At 39.1% G+C, this 19,074-nt stretch overlaps 1 protein-coding gene and 1 non-coding gene across 2 annotated transcripts; one reads left to right on the forward strand and one right to left on the reverse strand.

The window, feature by feature from the left end:
• The first annotated feature begins 10,759 nt into the window (after positions 1–10,759).
• On the forward strand, positions 10,760–10,831 carry trnat-cgu. Its single transcript has one exon. It is a non-coding gene; the product is annotated as a tRNA-Thr (tRNA).
• Positions 10,832–17,055: 6,224 nt separating this feature from the next.
• On the reverse strand, positions 17,056–19,074 carry LOC111217708 (phospholipase A2-like). The gene is made up of 4 exons (XM_022739693.1): positions 18,960–19,074; positions 18,526–18,694; positions 17,750–17,856; positions 17,056–17,204 (listed from the first exon to the last, which is right to left on the reverse strand). Exons 1-4 carry the CDS (start codon positions 19,072–19,074, stop codon positions 17,056–17,058), a joined length of 540 nt encoding a protein of 179 aa, XP_022595414.1.

A 19,074-nucleotide genomic window follows, 5' to 3' on the forward strand; every position in this document is an offset into this window, starting at 1 on the left:
ACTGTGTCATTACTTTATGACTTTAAAGTACAAAGACTATGGGGTAGACCAAACACAGCAATACAGGCTGTTGTCAGTTTCTGCGCTTTCATACCAGGCAATCACTGAGCAGTCACGCGGTTTTACTGAGTCTAAGATGAAAGGCCGATGGAACATCATAAAAGCATAAACATATTTGATCACATAATTACACCAAACCATTTAAGAGCACCAGAATGAACAGGAATATACATTTCACACTCTGTCTTATCATATCACCTGAATTGCTTGCTCAAATCTAGAAACCTGTTAAAGTGTGAAATGTACACAGTGCTTACAATATTCATGCCAGCAACATTAAAGATGGAAAAGACCCAACACACTGCAGCTTCCTCAGGGCAAAATTGATTTTGGGCAGCAACAATTAAAGTATCCTGACACTCAACCACTCCGTTTTTCTTTAGAGCATCAATTATTTTCTCCATCCATCTACTGTATTAATATTATTCTTTAATATCGTTGTTATTTCCAATAACGTTTCAGTGTTCTCGCAACACAGATGTCAAAAGTCAGGATTTTTTACACCAGAATCTTGTCAATGTGTCACAACTTCAAACTGAAGATGTGTCGGCCCTCTAAAACATATCCCAGCATCATCCATGACTTCTAGTCATGACAATTGATTAATTGTTTTGAGTCATTTTTTATTACAGAATGCCAAAATTTTATAGTCAAACAAATGAATGACTAATCGACAGAATAATCTACAGATTCATTGGTAATGAAAAGAATGTCAGTTGCAGCCCTACAAGTAACCATGAAAAGTTTAACTATGAAAAAAGAGACTCAGAACTAAGTATTTGCCAGAGGCCAAACTGTTTACAGTTTGCAGATGAACTCAGTCTGTTGTTTTATGACAGATACATAGCCTCTTGGTCTTATTCACAACCCTGTACTCTGGTGAAAGTTTTTGCTTCAATGTCACATTCAAATTGTCATTGGGCAAACAACATTTCACCAATTCCGAATTAGTACCCAGACGTTTAAGTGCATTACTTATTTAAGCAGCACTGGCAGGAGATTCTTCTCACTGAACAATTATTTTCGAGAGTCAAGCTGGGTGTCACTGTGTCACCATCAATAGACCAACTGCATTGCTGTAAGTGATGAAGAGGGCGTTACTGTATTTAACTTGCAAAGGGACTGAAAGCTAAAGACAAACCAAAGAATTTTAGTTTAGTGGTTTTCTCACTTCTGCGTAATATTCTGTCTTGCGTCTACATCTGTGTGTACATGTACTACCTCTGCACATTTTGTGCTTTTGTTAATGGTTCACATGATGGTGATGATGATGCTGATGATGATGATGATGAACATGCTGATTTAAATGCAAATGAACCTGTTTTACCTTGAGTCTCATTGTCTTCCTCACACATCCTCCAGCAATACGTCCATTTATTGAGGATCCCATTGTGCAGTTATTAAACACACTGGTCTGCAGTAATGGTAACATCACTGTCTTCTCCATGAAATGGAAATGCCTGGCCAAAGCAGAATGTCGCCATAATAGTTTGTCTTTGCCATCCATTTGTTCCTGAAAAGGAAGAAATATTTTTTAACTTTGCTTTATACACAGCAGAGGAAAAGCTACTTACTACTGTATGATTTTATTTGCTGCTATGTTTAAGAAAAAGTAAACTCTATATTCTTCAATAAAAACATATTTTAAAAAGCTTACTGTATAAACTGTGGCTAAAGTTTCATTATGATAGCAGTAACAAAGGTCAAACTCCAAAACCTTTAATGCAACTGATAAGGCAGCGTAGTGCCCTCTACTGAAACTAAGTTTTCCCAACCGTGGCTTCCTGTAAATAACTATTTAATGGATTGAAAATACTTCCCTCTTATATCCCGTAACAGCACCCAAGATGACTGACTTTCATGAGAGAACATTTTCTGTTTTATAACTAATACAACAGACATACTAGTGGAGACAAATGCCACTTAATACAAGTGCTTTAGACTTTACACCTGATAAGACACAATTCATGAAATCCCACTGTTTGCAGTTTAGAGCCTTGAGAGAAAAATTAATTCACTCATTACTTCCAGGTGTCTGGGCCCATAGTGAATCATCAGCCAAACTTAATATGATGAGGCTAATTAAAGAGCTGAAACGATTTCATCCAAGTGAAAATTGTTGCAATGTAAAATGAATGAAAAAGTCACCAGACCAGCAGCTCCATATCCTCAGTCAATCAAAAGAGGACGGCCATGAAAACTACAACACAGACTGTAAACACAGCCTCAAAACAGATGTGGCTCAAGAGGACTGATGTGACTACACAACCCCAAGTAACCAAAGTTTGGATGACCAATCAGAAGTGTCAAGAGACATCTGACTTGTTCAAGGTTTCATCATTAATGTTATACACCGATACACACTGTAATGTTTTATCTCTTCTAAAGCTTTTTTTTTTTTTCGTGGCCTACCAAGCATCTACTGAACTCCACTGATGCAACAGCTTAAACTACTACTCATGATCTTAACCATGGAGGACATGATATCCATACATGTCCCTGACCGTCTCTCGCCGAGGATATTGTGGATCTTGTACAGGGCACACCACTAATCTACCAGGATTATCATATATAACTTTTTTCTGAAACAGCTTACTACCAAGTAAAAATCGGATACAGTGTGTGTGTATATAATATATAGGACCGTAAACATAAGTATAATTATAAAAACAAGAGTATAGCAACAGCTGTAATCAAATAATTCATGGTCATTTTCCTAAGTACATTATTCCTTTCTATGCACCAATAAAAATTTTACATAATGGACAATTCAAAATTTAACATAGACTTTTATAGACCTTTTTACCCAGTATCATAATATCAAATGAAGTCCTGTGGCCAGAAGATTGGTAATTTGAATCCCTTGAACAGCTAGAAACGTCTGAGTGTGGAAAGCGAATGAAAAATTTTCTCCCCTTCTTCAACAACTACAAACAAGAAGCCCTTAAGCAACTGGCCCAGTGGAGCCGCTCAGCAGACAGAGGAACAATGGAAGATGTTTCTCTGTTCAGCACTGAGGTGTGACTATATGAAGCAGAAAGTGTTATTTGTGAAATCAGCTAAGCCTATATGCAAAAGCCGCTTAATAAAAGCCTTCAGTGAGACATGAGACATTTCATGAGACATGTTTTCAGTCTTCATTCATAGTAATTTCTGATTAATGAAAAATGCTAATTCACTATTTTGTGGCTTTCCAAAACAGTTGTTATAATCACGGCTCCTACAGAAGGATGAACTCAAATATGTGAATGATTTCAAAGCTGCCTTTTAAACATTATTCTCAAGTTTTAAAATGCTTTCAAATTCTTGAACATCCCACTGTAGTTAAGTGTTACCAGAGGACGACTTGATGTTTCCCAATTCAGTCCTTTCAGTCGTCTTTTGTTCCACCTGTCAGTGTGGATTTAGATTCCCTTGTAGGCCTTGGCTAAAATAGGCTTATCTCTGCTGAGGACTCTCTGATGAACAAAAGCCTATTAAGACATTTAAATGAATGCTCCCATTCTGAGCCCACACAATAGAGATTTCTATTATTTTTTTTTTTAAATTGGCTGTCTTCAAAGAATTCACTAAAAGTAAAAAAAGAAAAAAAGCAACAACAAACAAGACAAGACATCTTTCAAAGCCCTCAAAACTAGAAATGGAAAACATATATAGGGCTTATCGACTAAATAAAAACCACTGATATGATTATTTAAGTTATTTAGATAGCAGGTTTTTGATAAAAGTGTGACAGAAATATTAAAGCTATTCTATGTTTGTTTTAAGTTCTGAAAATGATCTAAAGAGTAATATCAAAAGACTGTCAGAGAATGTATTCTGGAGTCCTGCTGATGTCCTTTGTCCTGGCTGAATATATCATGACTAACAAGCCTTGGACTGGATTAGGCACAGAGGATTGAGCAATTTGCAGACTTGAGTTTATTTTGCTGGATATTCTAGCTCCCAGAGCGCCATATTCCCACAAGAAGGGAAAAATCTTATTAAAAAGGCCCATATTTCCTACGGTGACATAATACCAAAGACATACATCCGAATCCACGTACCAAATGGCGAAAGTACATTGTCAGACATCTGCCGGCTTGAAGACATTCAAATTAATTTAAGCTTTCTGTCTATCGGGGTCTTCACTAGTCTGGTCATGGGATGCACATTCACTGGTCAAATCAAATGATGTGCTTTGGTTTTGATGAGAGGGAGGACACAACAAAACCAGTATGGCACTGACATGAAAAACGATTAGACACATAATAGAACGATAAACAGTACAAAGGAAAGTTACTGGTAACCGTAGTTTTCATCCTCAGAGATTCAAAGGCAGACATACCTGCTGATGTACCTTACTGTGTGCTTCTTGGTTTTGTTGTGCTGAATCGCAGACTACTCCCACCGCTTTTCTATGGATCGAGTGTAGTCCTTCGTAGTCTGCAGTAAAGACTGCCGCCATCTTTAATCACAACAGAGTCCATCTGTCGATGGTTCTTCCCTTTCTACCCTCTCTTTCTCTGTTCCAGTCTCTCTGTTCCAGCCCTCTCTCTGTTTGTTGTGGGGGGTTCTTATTTTCCATCCAACATCAAACCACCATATCGACAGGCTCATGGGCTGCCCAGTAGGGGGGCAGTTTGAACATGCTGCATTGGCTGTTGTCCTTTTCCAAGCCGGAGATTAACTGACCACATTTATTTTTCTCAGAATGATATGGATAGCCCGCAAAAAAATTATTTCAGCTCTCAGGCCTTTGATTTCAACAAGCCTGGCCTCAAAGCTCTTCCATGATTGTCCCTGAACGCATCTTTTCCTCAGATGTTCTGATTGATGGGATATGGAGCTCTCTTTGATTGAGGCCACATCTGTATAACTACTTTCAATATCGTAAATTCGTTTCCGAAAGATTTTGATAATTGAAACAAAAAAAAACTGTTTTGAGATTTTTTTTTTTTTTCCCTTTTGCAGCTGTGCTGTCATATGTATCGTAAAAAAAATATTTTCCTTTTAGGCAAAGCTGAGCTGGAACTCTTTGATCTTACGATTTGAAACTAAATGTGACCTGAGCAGCCTCGGAATACATTTATAAGTATAAGCAGACTCTGTCTGTCTGCTTTCATCCAACTAATGCATTTCATTTAACATGACACTTCCTTTTTGTTCCTCCTGCTCCCTTTTGGCTTTCAAAGCTTGAATGTAAAGGCGTATCTTGTTTACTGTCACTGTTTTGTTCCGCCAAACTCTTTCAACGAACAATGAGAGGAGTTGAATTTCAAAATGGTAGATGCTCTCACCTTCGTCTCCTGCTGTGTGGCTCGTCGTATCTTGTGTCTGTGGTCCGCCATGACTGGGCGCTGTCCCCTGCCTGCCATTCTGCAATACTTTTTCATACTCATGAACCTGTTTCTGATTCTTACTAGTCTGTTGCTGAAAGATGAGCATCTTTACTTTATATTGCAGCTTCAGCCGTGCGACCCTATTGGAGGAAACAAGGACCAGATGATTGTCTGCACAATCGTATTGTAGCTATGGTAACGTACCCAACAGGCATGAGTGATGTGCACCTAATTGCTCCGTACATATTAAGCAACTGAAAAAAATGGAAACATAAATTAAGCAGTGTTGCGCCAAATCAAATTATATTCTTAAACATTACACATTTCAGCCCCAGAGGCTTTTCAATAAAATGCGTCACAACATGATATTTTGTTAAAACTTACATCTGCTGTATGAAGTTGTGAAAACAGCCCAGTGAATGAGGAGATGAATGCAAAGAAAGGAGGAGAAAGATGCATGAAAAGACATTTTGGAGAAAGGGGGAGAGATGATATTGCCTTTGTTATGTAGCTTTATCAGCTGCTTACCTTTCAACCGGATTTCACACTTGCATGTCTTGTTGTGGCCAGGGTCAGCTCCAGCATACCCTCCTCACAATGACCAATTTTCTCCTCACACTGCGCCAGCAGAGATCTGCGGTGTTGGCTGACACTTGCATTTTCCTAGATTGTGATGCATTTAAGCACATTTTGTTTCCAGAATTTAACTTCACTTTCACGTCAGTGATCTGTACAAACAATGCATTTGAGTAAATATCAAAAACTATATTCGGACATAATCAAAAGGTTGCCAAAGACAAGCAGGAGCAAGATCATAAGAAAAACAGCAAGATGCCAAAGGGATGATCTCTTCAAATGTTCTTATAATTTAATGATATGGAAAAAACTAAAGATGCCTGATATGTTATTCAGATGTACAACAGGAACAACATTGTATATTGTACATTATCACAGCAAATATTTGTAACTGCTGCTTTGAGTAAGGATTTTTTTTTAGTTCATACAAAACCCTGACTTTAGTTAAACTCAGGCTTAATATTAGCCAAGTGTATACAGAAAAAGGGTTAACTGCAACACGCTCTGTGGCGAGGTAGCAAAACTTTATACAAATTCCCAGTGTTTTTAAACTGATCCATCCGTAAGTTTAAGATAATGTGTTATTCTCTTACCTCTTTCTAAATTATTGTTATTCAATTAACACAAGTTATTTGCTAAAGCTAACGTTATGCTAGTAATCTTTTGCTGTCCTTTGCTAACAAGAGTTAGCCTGGTTCTGTCCAAAGGTAACATGGCTGCCTACCTACAGCCTAACTCTCATTAACACATTGCATCTTGTTTGTTTAATTCGTACAAAAAGTGGGGGATTACTCATTAGCCAGGACCAGTTGCAATCAGCAGACCCTCCAGGAAGCTACAGTACCTCTCCTGAAGCTAAATTAGCCTGCTCCTGAAATTCAAATTAGAACTGTGACATCTTTTCTCACAAGGTGCAATAAAACTAAGGCAAATATTGCTGCAACTTTGAATGATAGTGCAGAATACTATGAATCTCTCAGGCAGAAAGTAATACAAGTGATTTCAGTTGGACTGTACCTGCTGAGGTACAGAGCTGTTCAGGTGGGCTAGTTTGGATGGTTGATGATGTTCTGCACTTTAAACTATTAAAAAACATAGTGGCCAGTTTTCCTCACTTGCTGCCCTTAAATATTTGTGACACTGTACCATAGTGTATTAGTATGCTTTACAAATCCCACACACATCTAACACTGTTACTGCTGTTACATACAATAGTACTTTGCATTACAGCTGATGTTTTTTCTTTCATTTAGTGTTTTTGAATGAGTATGAAAGTTAACTAAAACTAGTAAAGCCTTGACACAAAGTTGAAACTCTGTCTGTTATTGTTGAAGGGCATCGCAGTGCAGACTTTTAAAATCATTCCGCCGCTTTACTATGGAGACTTGACCTGATTCTCCTCTGCGGTGTCCTTAGCCTCAGTGACTTCATCATTATGGATCTAAAATAAAGATTCCTACTCAGTCTCGCTATTAAAACTGACATTTTCAATTTTAGTGGCAGTAACTCCCAGTGTACCATGTAGATAATTACATCTAGATTATTAAAAAGCATTACCTTGTGGATGTCTTAAAAAAAAAAAAAAACACTCAGTATACATAGTAATGCGTAGCTAACATTGCTAAGCTAAGACACTAACAGAAATATAAAGCAGCCAGAGGAAGCTTACTAGATTTGTGCAGTGCATCATTTTGCTGGTCAGTTATCAGTATTCACACATAGCAAATCTACTATAGAGTCTCACTCTTGTTTACATAACAAAAGACCAAGCTCTATACGGAAAAAGTCTGTTCACAAAAAAAAAAAATATTCTCACAGCTTCGGGGGAGGCACAAGCATAGCAAAATAAGATGATTTTTCAAAAGCAATACACCAATAAATAATTAAATAGATTTCTACAGTAATACCTCTTATTCTCTCTGGGAGTGAGCTGCTTGGTGTTCCCCACATGAACAAAAATGCCCCAGATCCATGTGACTGGAACATAGTGTATCTCTCAGGTTAAGATGTTGCAGGGGTTTATGAAATAAAATAAAAAAAAGCAGAGCTGCTAAAAGGAATCAATTATAAAATAAGACATAAGCACCTCCAGTCATTTAGAGTGTGATAGATTTAGTCAAGGATACTTTTCCTGTTTTACCATTAATGGTAACCTTGCTTTTACAACATTAGAAGAGTTACATCCTGCTCGATAAAGCTTCATATTAGGTGCATGGAGAGTATAAATCCTAAATAATAAATATTAATTCTCTAGAGGAAATATAGCGCAAATACAGCTTTTTGTGCTTTTGTAAATGGTTCATATGACAATGATAATGAATACACTGATTTACATGTCAATCAACATGTTTTACCTTGAGTATGATTGTCTTCCTCTCACATCCTCCAGCAGTCGCGTACATCCGTCTTTGCCATCCATTTACTCCTAAAAAGGAAAAAATATTTATTAAATTTGATTTATAAACAGAAAAGGAAAAGCTAAGTTTAAGAAAAAGCATACTCTACATTCTTCAATAAAAACATATTTTGAAAAGCTTAAGGTATAAACTATGGCTAAAGTTTCATCACGATAGCAACTCCCAAACCTTTAATGCCATAAACTGATAAAGCAGCATGGTGCTCTCTACTGAAACTAAGTGTTCCCAATGGTGGCTTCCTGTAAATAACTATTTAATAAATTGACCTCTTGAAACAGCATGTGACACTGTTGCTGTTCGAAACACACACACAAAGCTGTCTTGAGAGAAGAATTAATTCACTCATTACTTCCAGGTGTCTGGGCCCATAGTGAATCATCAGCCAAACTTAATATGATGAGGCTAATTAAAGAGCTGAAACGATTTCATCCAAGTGAAAATTGTTGCAATGTAAAATGAATGAAAAAGTCACCAGACCAGCAGCTCCATATCCTCAGTCAATCAAAAGAGGACGGCCATGAAAACTACAACACAGACTGTAAACACAGATGTGTAAACAGATGTGGCTCAAGAGGACTGATGTGACTACACAACCCCAAGTGACCAAAGTTTGGATGACCAATCAGAAGCAGCGTCTAATGTTGAGAGACACCTCATACACATTGGTTCAAGGTTACATCACTAATCATATACTCAAATACAGTAGAAAATGGAACTGGATAACCCTAACCATCCTCAAGTCAGCAAAAACATAAAACAACAGGTCAATGTCATTACAAAGATGAGCTATTAACATTACCTCACTTATTATTTTAAGTTGTGGAGTGCTTCACTAAAGAAAGACTGGACTTGGAGCAAAATATTGTCACATTTCAAGAGGCTCTGAATTAAATCTGTCTATGTGCTTTATCCAAGAGAAGCTTCTCTTTTGGTCCATGTGCTGACAACGTGCTCTAAGCAGGTCAAGGTGAGTACTCCACATCTGTGATTTTCACTGCTAACTCATTCCCAATGGAAATGAGTCTTATTCATTTTTCAAACAGCCTCTAGGATATCTGATCCAAAAAAAAAAGAAAAGAAAAAATAAAGCCCCTCAGGCGAGTATTCATCTTTGATGTTTTGAAAAGAAAGACAGTGAAAAGCTGCAGTCTGGCTTCATGCATATTGTATTGCTGAGAAAAGAATTACAAGCAGCCTACTGGTTCTCATAGTGATTAGCTATGCAAGTTCACTCTCAGTCTGTTCAATCCTGATTTTTAGAACAAAATATCTTCAGGGTGCTGCGCAGATTGCCACTTCTTTTGGGTATTTCGTGGTCCCCATGAAGATTCCTAGAGATTTTAGTGACCCACCTCATTTTTCTCTTTCATTGTTGTGGCCAAAACGTCTCCTTCACCAAACTCTGAAAAGATATGCATTGTTTTGTGTCCATCACCATAATTGAGGTATGTCACAAACGAATGGTTATATTACTTCAGCGACCCCCATGGCTTTTCCTCCTCTATCAGCCTTGTAGACAAGACATATTGAATTTTAATGATGTGAGTTCATTCTCCCATCATGGGCACTCTCCATAATCTCAGCCTTGTAAATTTGAATACCTGGTAGCCTGTCTGAAATTAAATTTTCTGAGTATATTATGGGGCTTTTTTTTAAAGGACTCAGTGGATTTTCCTTTATTGCCAACGTTTTACCATCACTGAGGGTGAGCCTCTCTGTATAATGCAATAAACTTTTCAGCAGCACCACACACTAGGCTACATCCTCCACAAATGGTCACACAGTTGAATTGGCACCTCTCCAAAAACAGTTTCATCAAAAAACTGAACATTATAACCTTCACGAGTTTCAATAGCTTGGTGTGTGGTATGATCCATCCCATCCTACACTTCTGCATTGTGTATGTGATCATGGCAGCTTGCAGGTAGCGCCACCCTTAGTTTTTGTTTGAATCAGATCTCCACTGGACGTGCACTTGGTTTGCAGAAAACTTGGCCGTAGTAACATCAACGTTTCTGTCAAGCAGAGAGAGTGAAAAGGCTGGACGTCCGAGGCTGCAGGATCTCACCTTCTTTGTGCTTCTTTGTTGCAAACATCAGCAGCAGGAGAGCAGAGACCTCTGCTTGTTGAAACTGGCAACAGACTGGACACCATTGTTCTCACGTAGTGGATAACAGCCCCCCCGTGTGGCCGGATTACAACGACACATTTATACCTGTAGTTGAACCCAGCAGCTTCTATGGTTCATGTGCGCGTGGAGGGAGGAAGTCGAGTCATGGCAGCGTAAGCGATACATCAAATTAGTGTCCTATACGCTCCCGTTGGTAGCATTAATGAAGCGACCGATAGATGGTTAAAAAGCATCCAGATGTCGAGGTCAGCGCAGGCGCGGTGGCCAAGTGGTAAGGCGTCGGTCTCGTAAACCGAAGATCGCGGGTTCGAACCCCGTCCGTGCCTTTTCTCGAAGATTTCAGTCCATCTACTACAGATATAATGTATGTGTCAAAAATAAGTGAATGAAGCCCAGTCCTGTGTCTCAGATATGTATCATAACAACATAATATCAGTCCAGTTAAGATAGACCTCTGGAAGAGAAACATGTTTTCACGCCCATGTTTTCTTCTGTGGAGATTTAGTTTCCTCCTACCAATTAATTTTATTAGAAAAGCAGCCTATGCATTTTAACTCACTTGTGCCATTCTAATCCATGATGAAATAAGAAATCAACTGTGGTGCAGCAGTAGCTCCACAAGATGTCGATGTTTCACACAAAGGCCTGCATTATGATGACACAGTCATTTAACACTAAAAAGATGCAGGCCTACTGTCTCTCTTTTTTTTTCTGAGAGCTGCCATGCTAGGCAGATGATGTCATTTGTTATAAACTGTTGTAAATAGTTGCATAGTTACCCAAACCAAAAAAAAAAAAAGCTCTAGTGCTTTTATATATCAACATTAAGTTTGATACACTTGTGGACAAGAAGTGCAGGAATAAGAACATGTGAAATCTGAAGAGTTGTTAATTCATATATCTTAGTGGGTTCACTGTAAAAAGTACATTACACAAGATGTTCCTAATAAGAATCAAATAAATGTATGTAAAATCAGGTGGAAATAGGCCCAAAACTGATACTGCAGAAGGAGGTTAATTTAAATGGGATGTCAGTCAGAAAGAGAAATGTGTTTCAGATTTACCCTCAGTGTGTGTTTAAAAATTGCTGTTTCTCCTGTAGAGATCTTCTAAAAATGAATTTGAAAGTATATTTCCTCGAAGCAAAGCGGTTATGTTTTGTTGTAGCATATTTCAGCTGAATCCACCTATGTGCATATTTCAGGATTTCAGTAAATTGAATTGAACCTAATGAAATATTGTTTCTATATTTATTTATTTATTTATATTTAGAAAACTCCATTCAGTCTCCCCTGAAAATATGTTTTCATATCACACCATAATTATGCATACTCAGCTGACATTGATCTAGCAGACTAGTGCAGTTTCCTGGGTAACACTCCACGTTGCAGCATCAATGATTCATATCTGGCTCATGCTGCAGCGTATCATCACACTCCCTCTGTTGAAGTGACCCCTTGTAAACTGACGTGTCAATCAGTTGATGGTGAAATTGTTGGTAAGTATATTTCTCATGATGGTGTCAAAGGATTTTTTTTCTTCTGACACAAGAAGCAGCTCTGACTGTGTAAACAAATCTAATGCATGAAGGACTGATGGACGAGCAGAGCTGTCTTCAGGCTACCGCAAATTATAATTTCATGTTGTGGTAGAGCGTTGTGTGAGGCAGGTTGTTTATGAGGAATTTGCACTCAGACAGACCAAGATTATTTTTCACATGAGCACTAAAGAATGGCTCATATGTATCATGCAGCCAAGGCCATTGTGATTGACTTCTATAAGGAAGCTCCCACTGTAGTGCCATCAGCTTATTTCCATGGTAACCTGTATGATTTCTTTTGTGAACAGTATCAATGATAATGAAGAAACTGCGATCCCATTATACAAGAAACTGATATGACCAAAAGTACTTATTGTTTTTTTAGTGAGAGAAGAAAAGTAAAATATTTTCTAATCTGAAGCCAGTTTAAATCAGATGTGTGTCATCATTCATGAATTTTCCGTAGGGGATAAATAAAGTATCTATATCTATCTATCTATATATCTATCTATCTATCTATCTATCCCAAAAGAGTCTATATTATAAAGGTATACAGTATATACTAGGCCTACACAAGCCTGATGATACCATCTCACTTTAGTGGAAATGAGTGTGTCACATAGCGTTTCCTCCAACCAGCATAGGAAAGCAATTATCAGCCGCCTTCTAAATAGCTTTGACTTTCACACCTGCTCTTTAAATTCCAGATATAGCAGCAGAGTAAGTGCTAAGTAAGTAATTCCTTATATTTTAATGATCTTGCTTTTACTGCCTTTTCCCCCCATATTTCAGTAGCACAGTGGTCATGTGATGCAGGCCTGGAGAAACATAGATTACATGCTTCTCCAAGCTGGTAAAAAAGTCTGAATGAAAGTAATACAGTGTATACCTTGGACATCGGACCTAATTGGCCAGATGTGGTCATTAGATTCTTCATCTTTTATCTTCATTCTCAAATGCTGTTTGACTGTATTCTCCAGTTTTCCCATCCTGTCTCCAAGCACCTCAGGGCGTCCTCTGGCTGCTGCCTTCTCTTGAACAGCTCATAAAAAACTGTAAATTCAGCCCCCTGGTGGAATCATCAGGTAATGACAGAAGGTGCCCGCACCATACTGTAAAAAAAAACAAAACACCGTATATCAGCCTCTAGCACTGCCCTAAAGATGCTGCTGCTGAGGTTAGGGTTACCTGTATATAGACAAAATTTCATCATTATTTATCTGTGCAGTTTAAAAACCTATGTACATTGTGCATTTATACAGGTATTTCTACCTTTGTGATTGAACTGCAAGACTTTCGTTATTTCTGTAATCTAATGCCACCTGAGAGGAGTCAAAAAACTCAAAACATGAAGAGGACAGAGTAAACTAGGAGGAGGAAGACAAAATAGTCTGTAACATGCAGTGTATTAGCAGCAGGGCCAGGTCTGCTGTGGGCTGCACACACATTGATTCCCTTCTTTGTGTGGGCAGCAGTGTTCTGAGCTCAAAGGAGATTTGTTATTCAATAAATGCAAAGGATTGTAGCCAGTCCAAAGAACGTATTCCACTTTATATTCATTATTTGTTGTTTAGTTTTACTATTACATAGTGTATAATCAAACATAAAAAAAAACATAGATTACACATGATATTTCTGGACTAGCATGTCTAAAAATGCATAAAAATCAAATGCTGCTAATATACATACTTTGTTCTGCACGTGCTTGTTATTGTTTATGTTATGTGCTGTTTAAGCCAAGACTTCATTGTGCGCCATCTGGCTCTCGGCTGGGGAGCAAAACAGTTGATTAAAGCACGCAATTAGCGTGGAACCGGTTCTGTCAAGCTCACCCGGCAGGGATTAAAGAGTGCGCTCATTCACTGTGACAACCGCGCTGTCATGCATATGTAGGATAGGCAAGCAGCACTCCTTCAAACACAGGACTTCCTTAGGCGCGCCACACTGCTCATGACATGCTAATATGAGGTCAACAGAGTCATTTTTAACTGGGTTTTACGTTTCAGCCGCAGCAAGTGTCGGTACCACTGGAGTATCATACGGTTAAATCTCTGGAGATAAAATGAAACAACCACTTCTAACTGAAGCGTGTTGCGATCAGAGAAAGCCTCAAGGTCATCACTGAGACACTGACAAATAAACTAACGGGTGTTTTTCACACAAAAAACAAGTCACATGGAAAAGCCCAGTGTTCTTGTGACACTTCACTGCTGCAAGAAGCCAAAATTAAACTATTTTCTCAAATGAAATAATATCAATAAATAGCTGCTATTTGTAACACCAACTATCCTACAGCCATGGACAGGTTATGAGACAACAGGGCCCCACCATTCCTGGATAGGAGCAAGGCACCCAGATTGAAGTAGACAGTCGTGTTGTTTGTAGTTGTTTTGTGTCTGCGGTAGATTTGCATCTCATTATGTGCCTTGTGATTGTTTTGTGTGTCTTTACAGTCACTTTACTTCTCTTTGTAGTAGATTTTCCCTTCTTAGTCGTTCTGTGTCTCTTTGTTGGCGTTTTGCATCTCTTTTAAGTTGTTGCATTGTGTTATGTTTCTGTGTGTGTCTCTCTGTGGTCACTTTGTTTTCATTTAATTGACTTTCCTTGACTGACCTCATGCAGAGGCTCTGGTCCAGGCCTGTGCCAACGCTGGCCACCACTCTGACCCCACCCCTGGGTGCAGAGTCTAGCCAAAGTGAACTTTCCCAACCTTCGAGCCAGCAAGGGCAGACAGAGGGCCCGGTCTAATGAAGGTGCGGACAGATTTTAAAGGTAACGTCAAAGACTAACATGGACACAGACTGCATGATGAAGGCAATTGGGGATAGTACGTAGGACAAGAGAGATCAAGTTAAGAGCCAGAACTGTTGAAACACGGCTTCAAGGCAGCAGAAACAGACGAGAGGAGTGTGCTCTCAGAAAAACCACTCTGAGGAAAAGACTCATCAACCTTCACAGGCAGCACCAGGATTTAGGCTGCGTTCACAGAGAGTTTAAGGAGTTCATGAGACAGATGCCAGGGCAGAAATGGAATGGAAACTGTGTGATGCAAAGAAACATTTGGAGATTTACACTTCATCAGTTCAATACAGGATAAAAATTTTACACCAGACGGTCCAACCCAGGAAGATCTGTCAGAGTTATGTTCATGAATGTGAAACATTAATGATCAAAATATATACAGACATATTTCTTTTTGGCCTAAGAAAGTACAGCCCGTGTTACATCATCAGGAACACTGAATAGATAGATGATGGTAACTGTGAAGCAGGTTTTTAGTTTTCTGGTCTCATGAACTCAGACAGCTGCGGTACTGACTCATTCTACACCACAGTGCAAGAAAAATGAAAAAGTTATTTTCAATCTTAAGCAACCCAAAAACAAGACATGTGCATTTTCCCTTCTTATTACATCTGTAACATAAGATGCTTAAATACCTGAAATGAAATACACCACATGTTTTGGAACAAGCAGAGCGGTGCAGAAGCAGGTTAATAGCAGATGATATTTGCGGAGGGTAGAGGTAGAAAAGAACAAACAAATGTATGGTACACAGCGTTTAACTTCCATAACTTCAGAGCTCATACCCTGTGAAGGCTGGACACAATCGGGCAAGTGTTTGTGGGCCATGACCCAGATACTTATTTCCAGTCCTGGGCTTTGGACACTGCAGCACAGCATCATCTCCCATTTCAGTCCTTCAGTCCGCACTCATGAGCGGCGCACTCATTCAACAAAGACGCTGTGTTTCCTGTGTGAACTCACGGACGGGGGTTATAGTGTAAAAGCTCACCAGAGCAGTAACATCTGGGAGGGCTTTGTTTACTGCGACTACAGGCACGATGGTGATAGTGTTTACTGTGCGTCGGATCCAAACCAAACCCGAAGATTTGCTGCATATCAGACATTTAAAACCACAGTTAATAACAAGCACGTCGCTATTAGGAACATAAAATCTGTTTTTCTTACATATCTTCTATAGAATAATGATACAAACAATGATTTTTTGTAATCTCATTGTTTTGAGATGTGCACCCCTAAATGTTTGTGCTCCTGTAATGTCAGCGGGCTTCAAGTTTAGTGATTGTGAATATGGCACCATCTACAGGCAATATCCAGACCCCTCTCTATATGAGATCATGCACATGAGAGGTTTCATCACACGCCGGTCATCATAATAAGAGTATATGAGATCACTTAATAGCAATCCAGTGACTATAACTTATTCTGTAGACTCCATGGGATTTTTTTCAAGCACAATAATCTGTACCCATGCTGTGATGCTTTCCAAACCTTAAATGGAGCACACTGTTTTTACACACATTTTTTTTTTACAGAAACATTTAAGGTTTTCAGTTTTTGGCTTTCTAAGTAAACATTTGCTAAACTACAGCGTCACTGAAATAAAACAGAATTTCATACATTTCATACATGGGTTTAGAGTTAAAAAAGGTGGGTGGGGGACATTTGTGCCGCAGCAGACTTTAAATAGAAAAGCAGAAAAAACCTCAGTTTGCAATATTAGCTCAATACCTTTTTTTTTTTTTTTTTTTTTTTTTTTTTGAACAACCCCCGTGAATGAGGTGTAGTCAGGAACATTTACCAGAGCACAAGGAGTCAGCTTCAGAGTTCTTAGGCAGGTGCTGCCCTGCGCAGTGTTTCAACAAATCACAGTAAGCTACTGCTGGGAGGAGCGGCTATCTGATCTTTCCCTCGCTGATTAACATTTGACCCTCTGCTGAGCGTCCACTGCGGAATCCACTGCAGCTGTAATCCTCGTGACTCTCCAGACGGTCACGTTCGTCAAAAGTCAGGTGTTAATTTGCTGTAAACTCTTAAACAGCAGTTTTGTCTTTTATTCAAACAACACGTGAAAACACAACACTGTTTCACTTCCTCACACAATTTAATTAAAAGAGCCTGATAATGATATGAATTAAAACAGGTTTTCCCCCGTCAGCATCTTGTATTTACAAAAGGCACACAGGACATGTGGAGGCATTTATTGTGTCAGTAAATATTACACATTGGGTGTTCATAGCCACACAGAAAATCTGGCCATACGGCGTATTTTCGGATGAAAGGTGCTCTTCTCAAACACTTGGCTGCTTCTCTGTCACACTTGCACAGCAGCTTCTCACATTTGTCCTTCAAATTATCTGCAATGAAGAACATACATGTCTTCTTTCAGTCACAACTTAGGCTTTTATGATTTTCTCATTAACACCGTGAAATTTGTTGTGATCACTTGTTCTAATGGTGTAACTCTAGTTGTATTAATTTTGCTTCCTAGTGATTAATTTGGTACAACTTCTATGGAAACGAGAGAAATCTCCTGAGTAGGAAATCACAGGTAACATACAGTAATTGTGAATATTATGAATACCTTTTACATTGCTTTATTGAAAAAAAAACAAAAAAACATCACAAACAACCCACTATTTTTGGTACTATTATGTGAAAACCTCATTAAAGTTGTTGCTATTTCTAATAATAAATGACTGTGGATTATACAGGCTGTAAACATCCTGCTTTTTACATCCAATCTGCTGCCCATTTACTGTTTTCATCAACTCAGAGTGAGCATCATGTTTTTGTGTGCTGCCACTGAAAAAAAGAAAGCAGCAGCTACCTTCTTTCCCAAATGACAAAATCAAAAATGTTGCATATAGATGCGAAAGCATTAAAAAAAAAAATGCTGTACCGCACTCAGCTGTCTTGTCCTCACAAGTCCACTGATACCGGTCGGTTTTGGTTTGGCAGCCACGACGTTCTGCATCTCCATAACAGCAATCATGTCTGTGGCAACACCTACACACAGAGAAATTAACAACACTGTAAATGTTTTATTTTGAAGGCTGCAGCAGTTAAAGCTCTAGCCTGGAGTACACAGGGTCAAAAAAAGCAGTAGGTGGGTATATTCACAGCACTGTGGTTTGAGTCAAACCACTGCTATTTTAAAGGCAGGGCAGGATCACCACATGAGTTTTCTCAACAGACAGTTAGCAGTTAACTGGTTTGTGGGGGGTTCAGTGTCTCACGGCGAAGAAGAAAAAGAAGGAGACGGCAATTAAGATTTGGGTGTGGAATTTTTGGACCAATTTTGAAGCAGCCATTGGACCGTGTGAGCCTGCTGGATTTGGCCATCATTCCCTCCTTCCATCCCATCGCACTGCATTTGTGGTTCAGTCACTCATTAACAAACGGAAACATGTGTGTACACATCAGGATCTTTAGGATGACTGAGAAGAACCAAAGGCATCCAGCAGGAAGGAATCATGGGTGCACCCCATCCCTGGAGTGGAGGGCTAAAACACCACCATGGCATGCTGAATTACATCTTTGGCAACATATAATGTATAGGTGTGCTATATATAGAGTGTCAAGTGAATGTTTACATTTTGCTACACACTGTTATCAGGCGTGCAGTATTTTCTTCCGTCAGGTTTGGGAGGAGTGTGATTAAAGCTGCTGTCTCACCAGTCTGCCTTGTCTCTGGGCCAGCCCTGACCGCCCAGTCCACAGTAGCATCCGTACATCATGTAGGCCAAGGCAGATCTCCCCGTGCTGCATTTGATGGCTCCGGCCAGCTCCAGTAACCCTCTGTTTGTGCGCTGGGACCTGCGTGCTGCCTCAGAGGCCACGGCCACTGCAAAGAGCGATAAACAACAAAGCTCTCTCCTTGGAAACAAGATGCAGTTTTCTGGGTTTAATATTGTCTGGCACACTTTTTTTTTTTGGTTTCACTTGATGTATAGTTTGATATGCAGTGAGCGGACACAATAACAGGGACATTTGCAGAGCTTTGCTTGCTTTATATTGTGAGATATAAATCAAGCCCCATTTTTTAATTAGCTATAGGATCTAAGAAATCCATAAAGGTGCATGAATCTCAATACCAGAAAGCTACACACATGCCATGCACACCTCAACCAGCTTCAGACAGTAGATAAAGTTGTAGAGCAACATCAGTGTCATGTATTTGCACTTGCTGCCGTAGAATAAGACTCTCACTGGATCACAGGGCAT

The sequence above is a fragment of the Seriola dumerili genome, unplaced genomic scaffold, assembly GCF_002260705.1.
Source record: "Seriola dumerili isolate Sdu_G_001 unplaced genomic scaffold, Sdu_1.0 BDQW01000044.1, whole genome shotgun sequence".
Taxonomy (NCBI): Eukaryota; Metazoa; Chordata; class Actinopteri; order Carangiformes; family Carangidae; genus Seriola; species Seriola dumerili.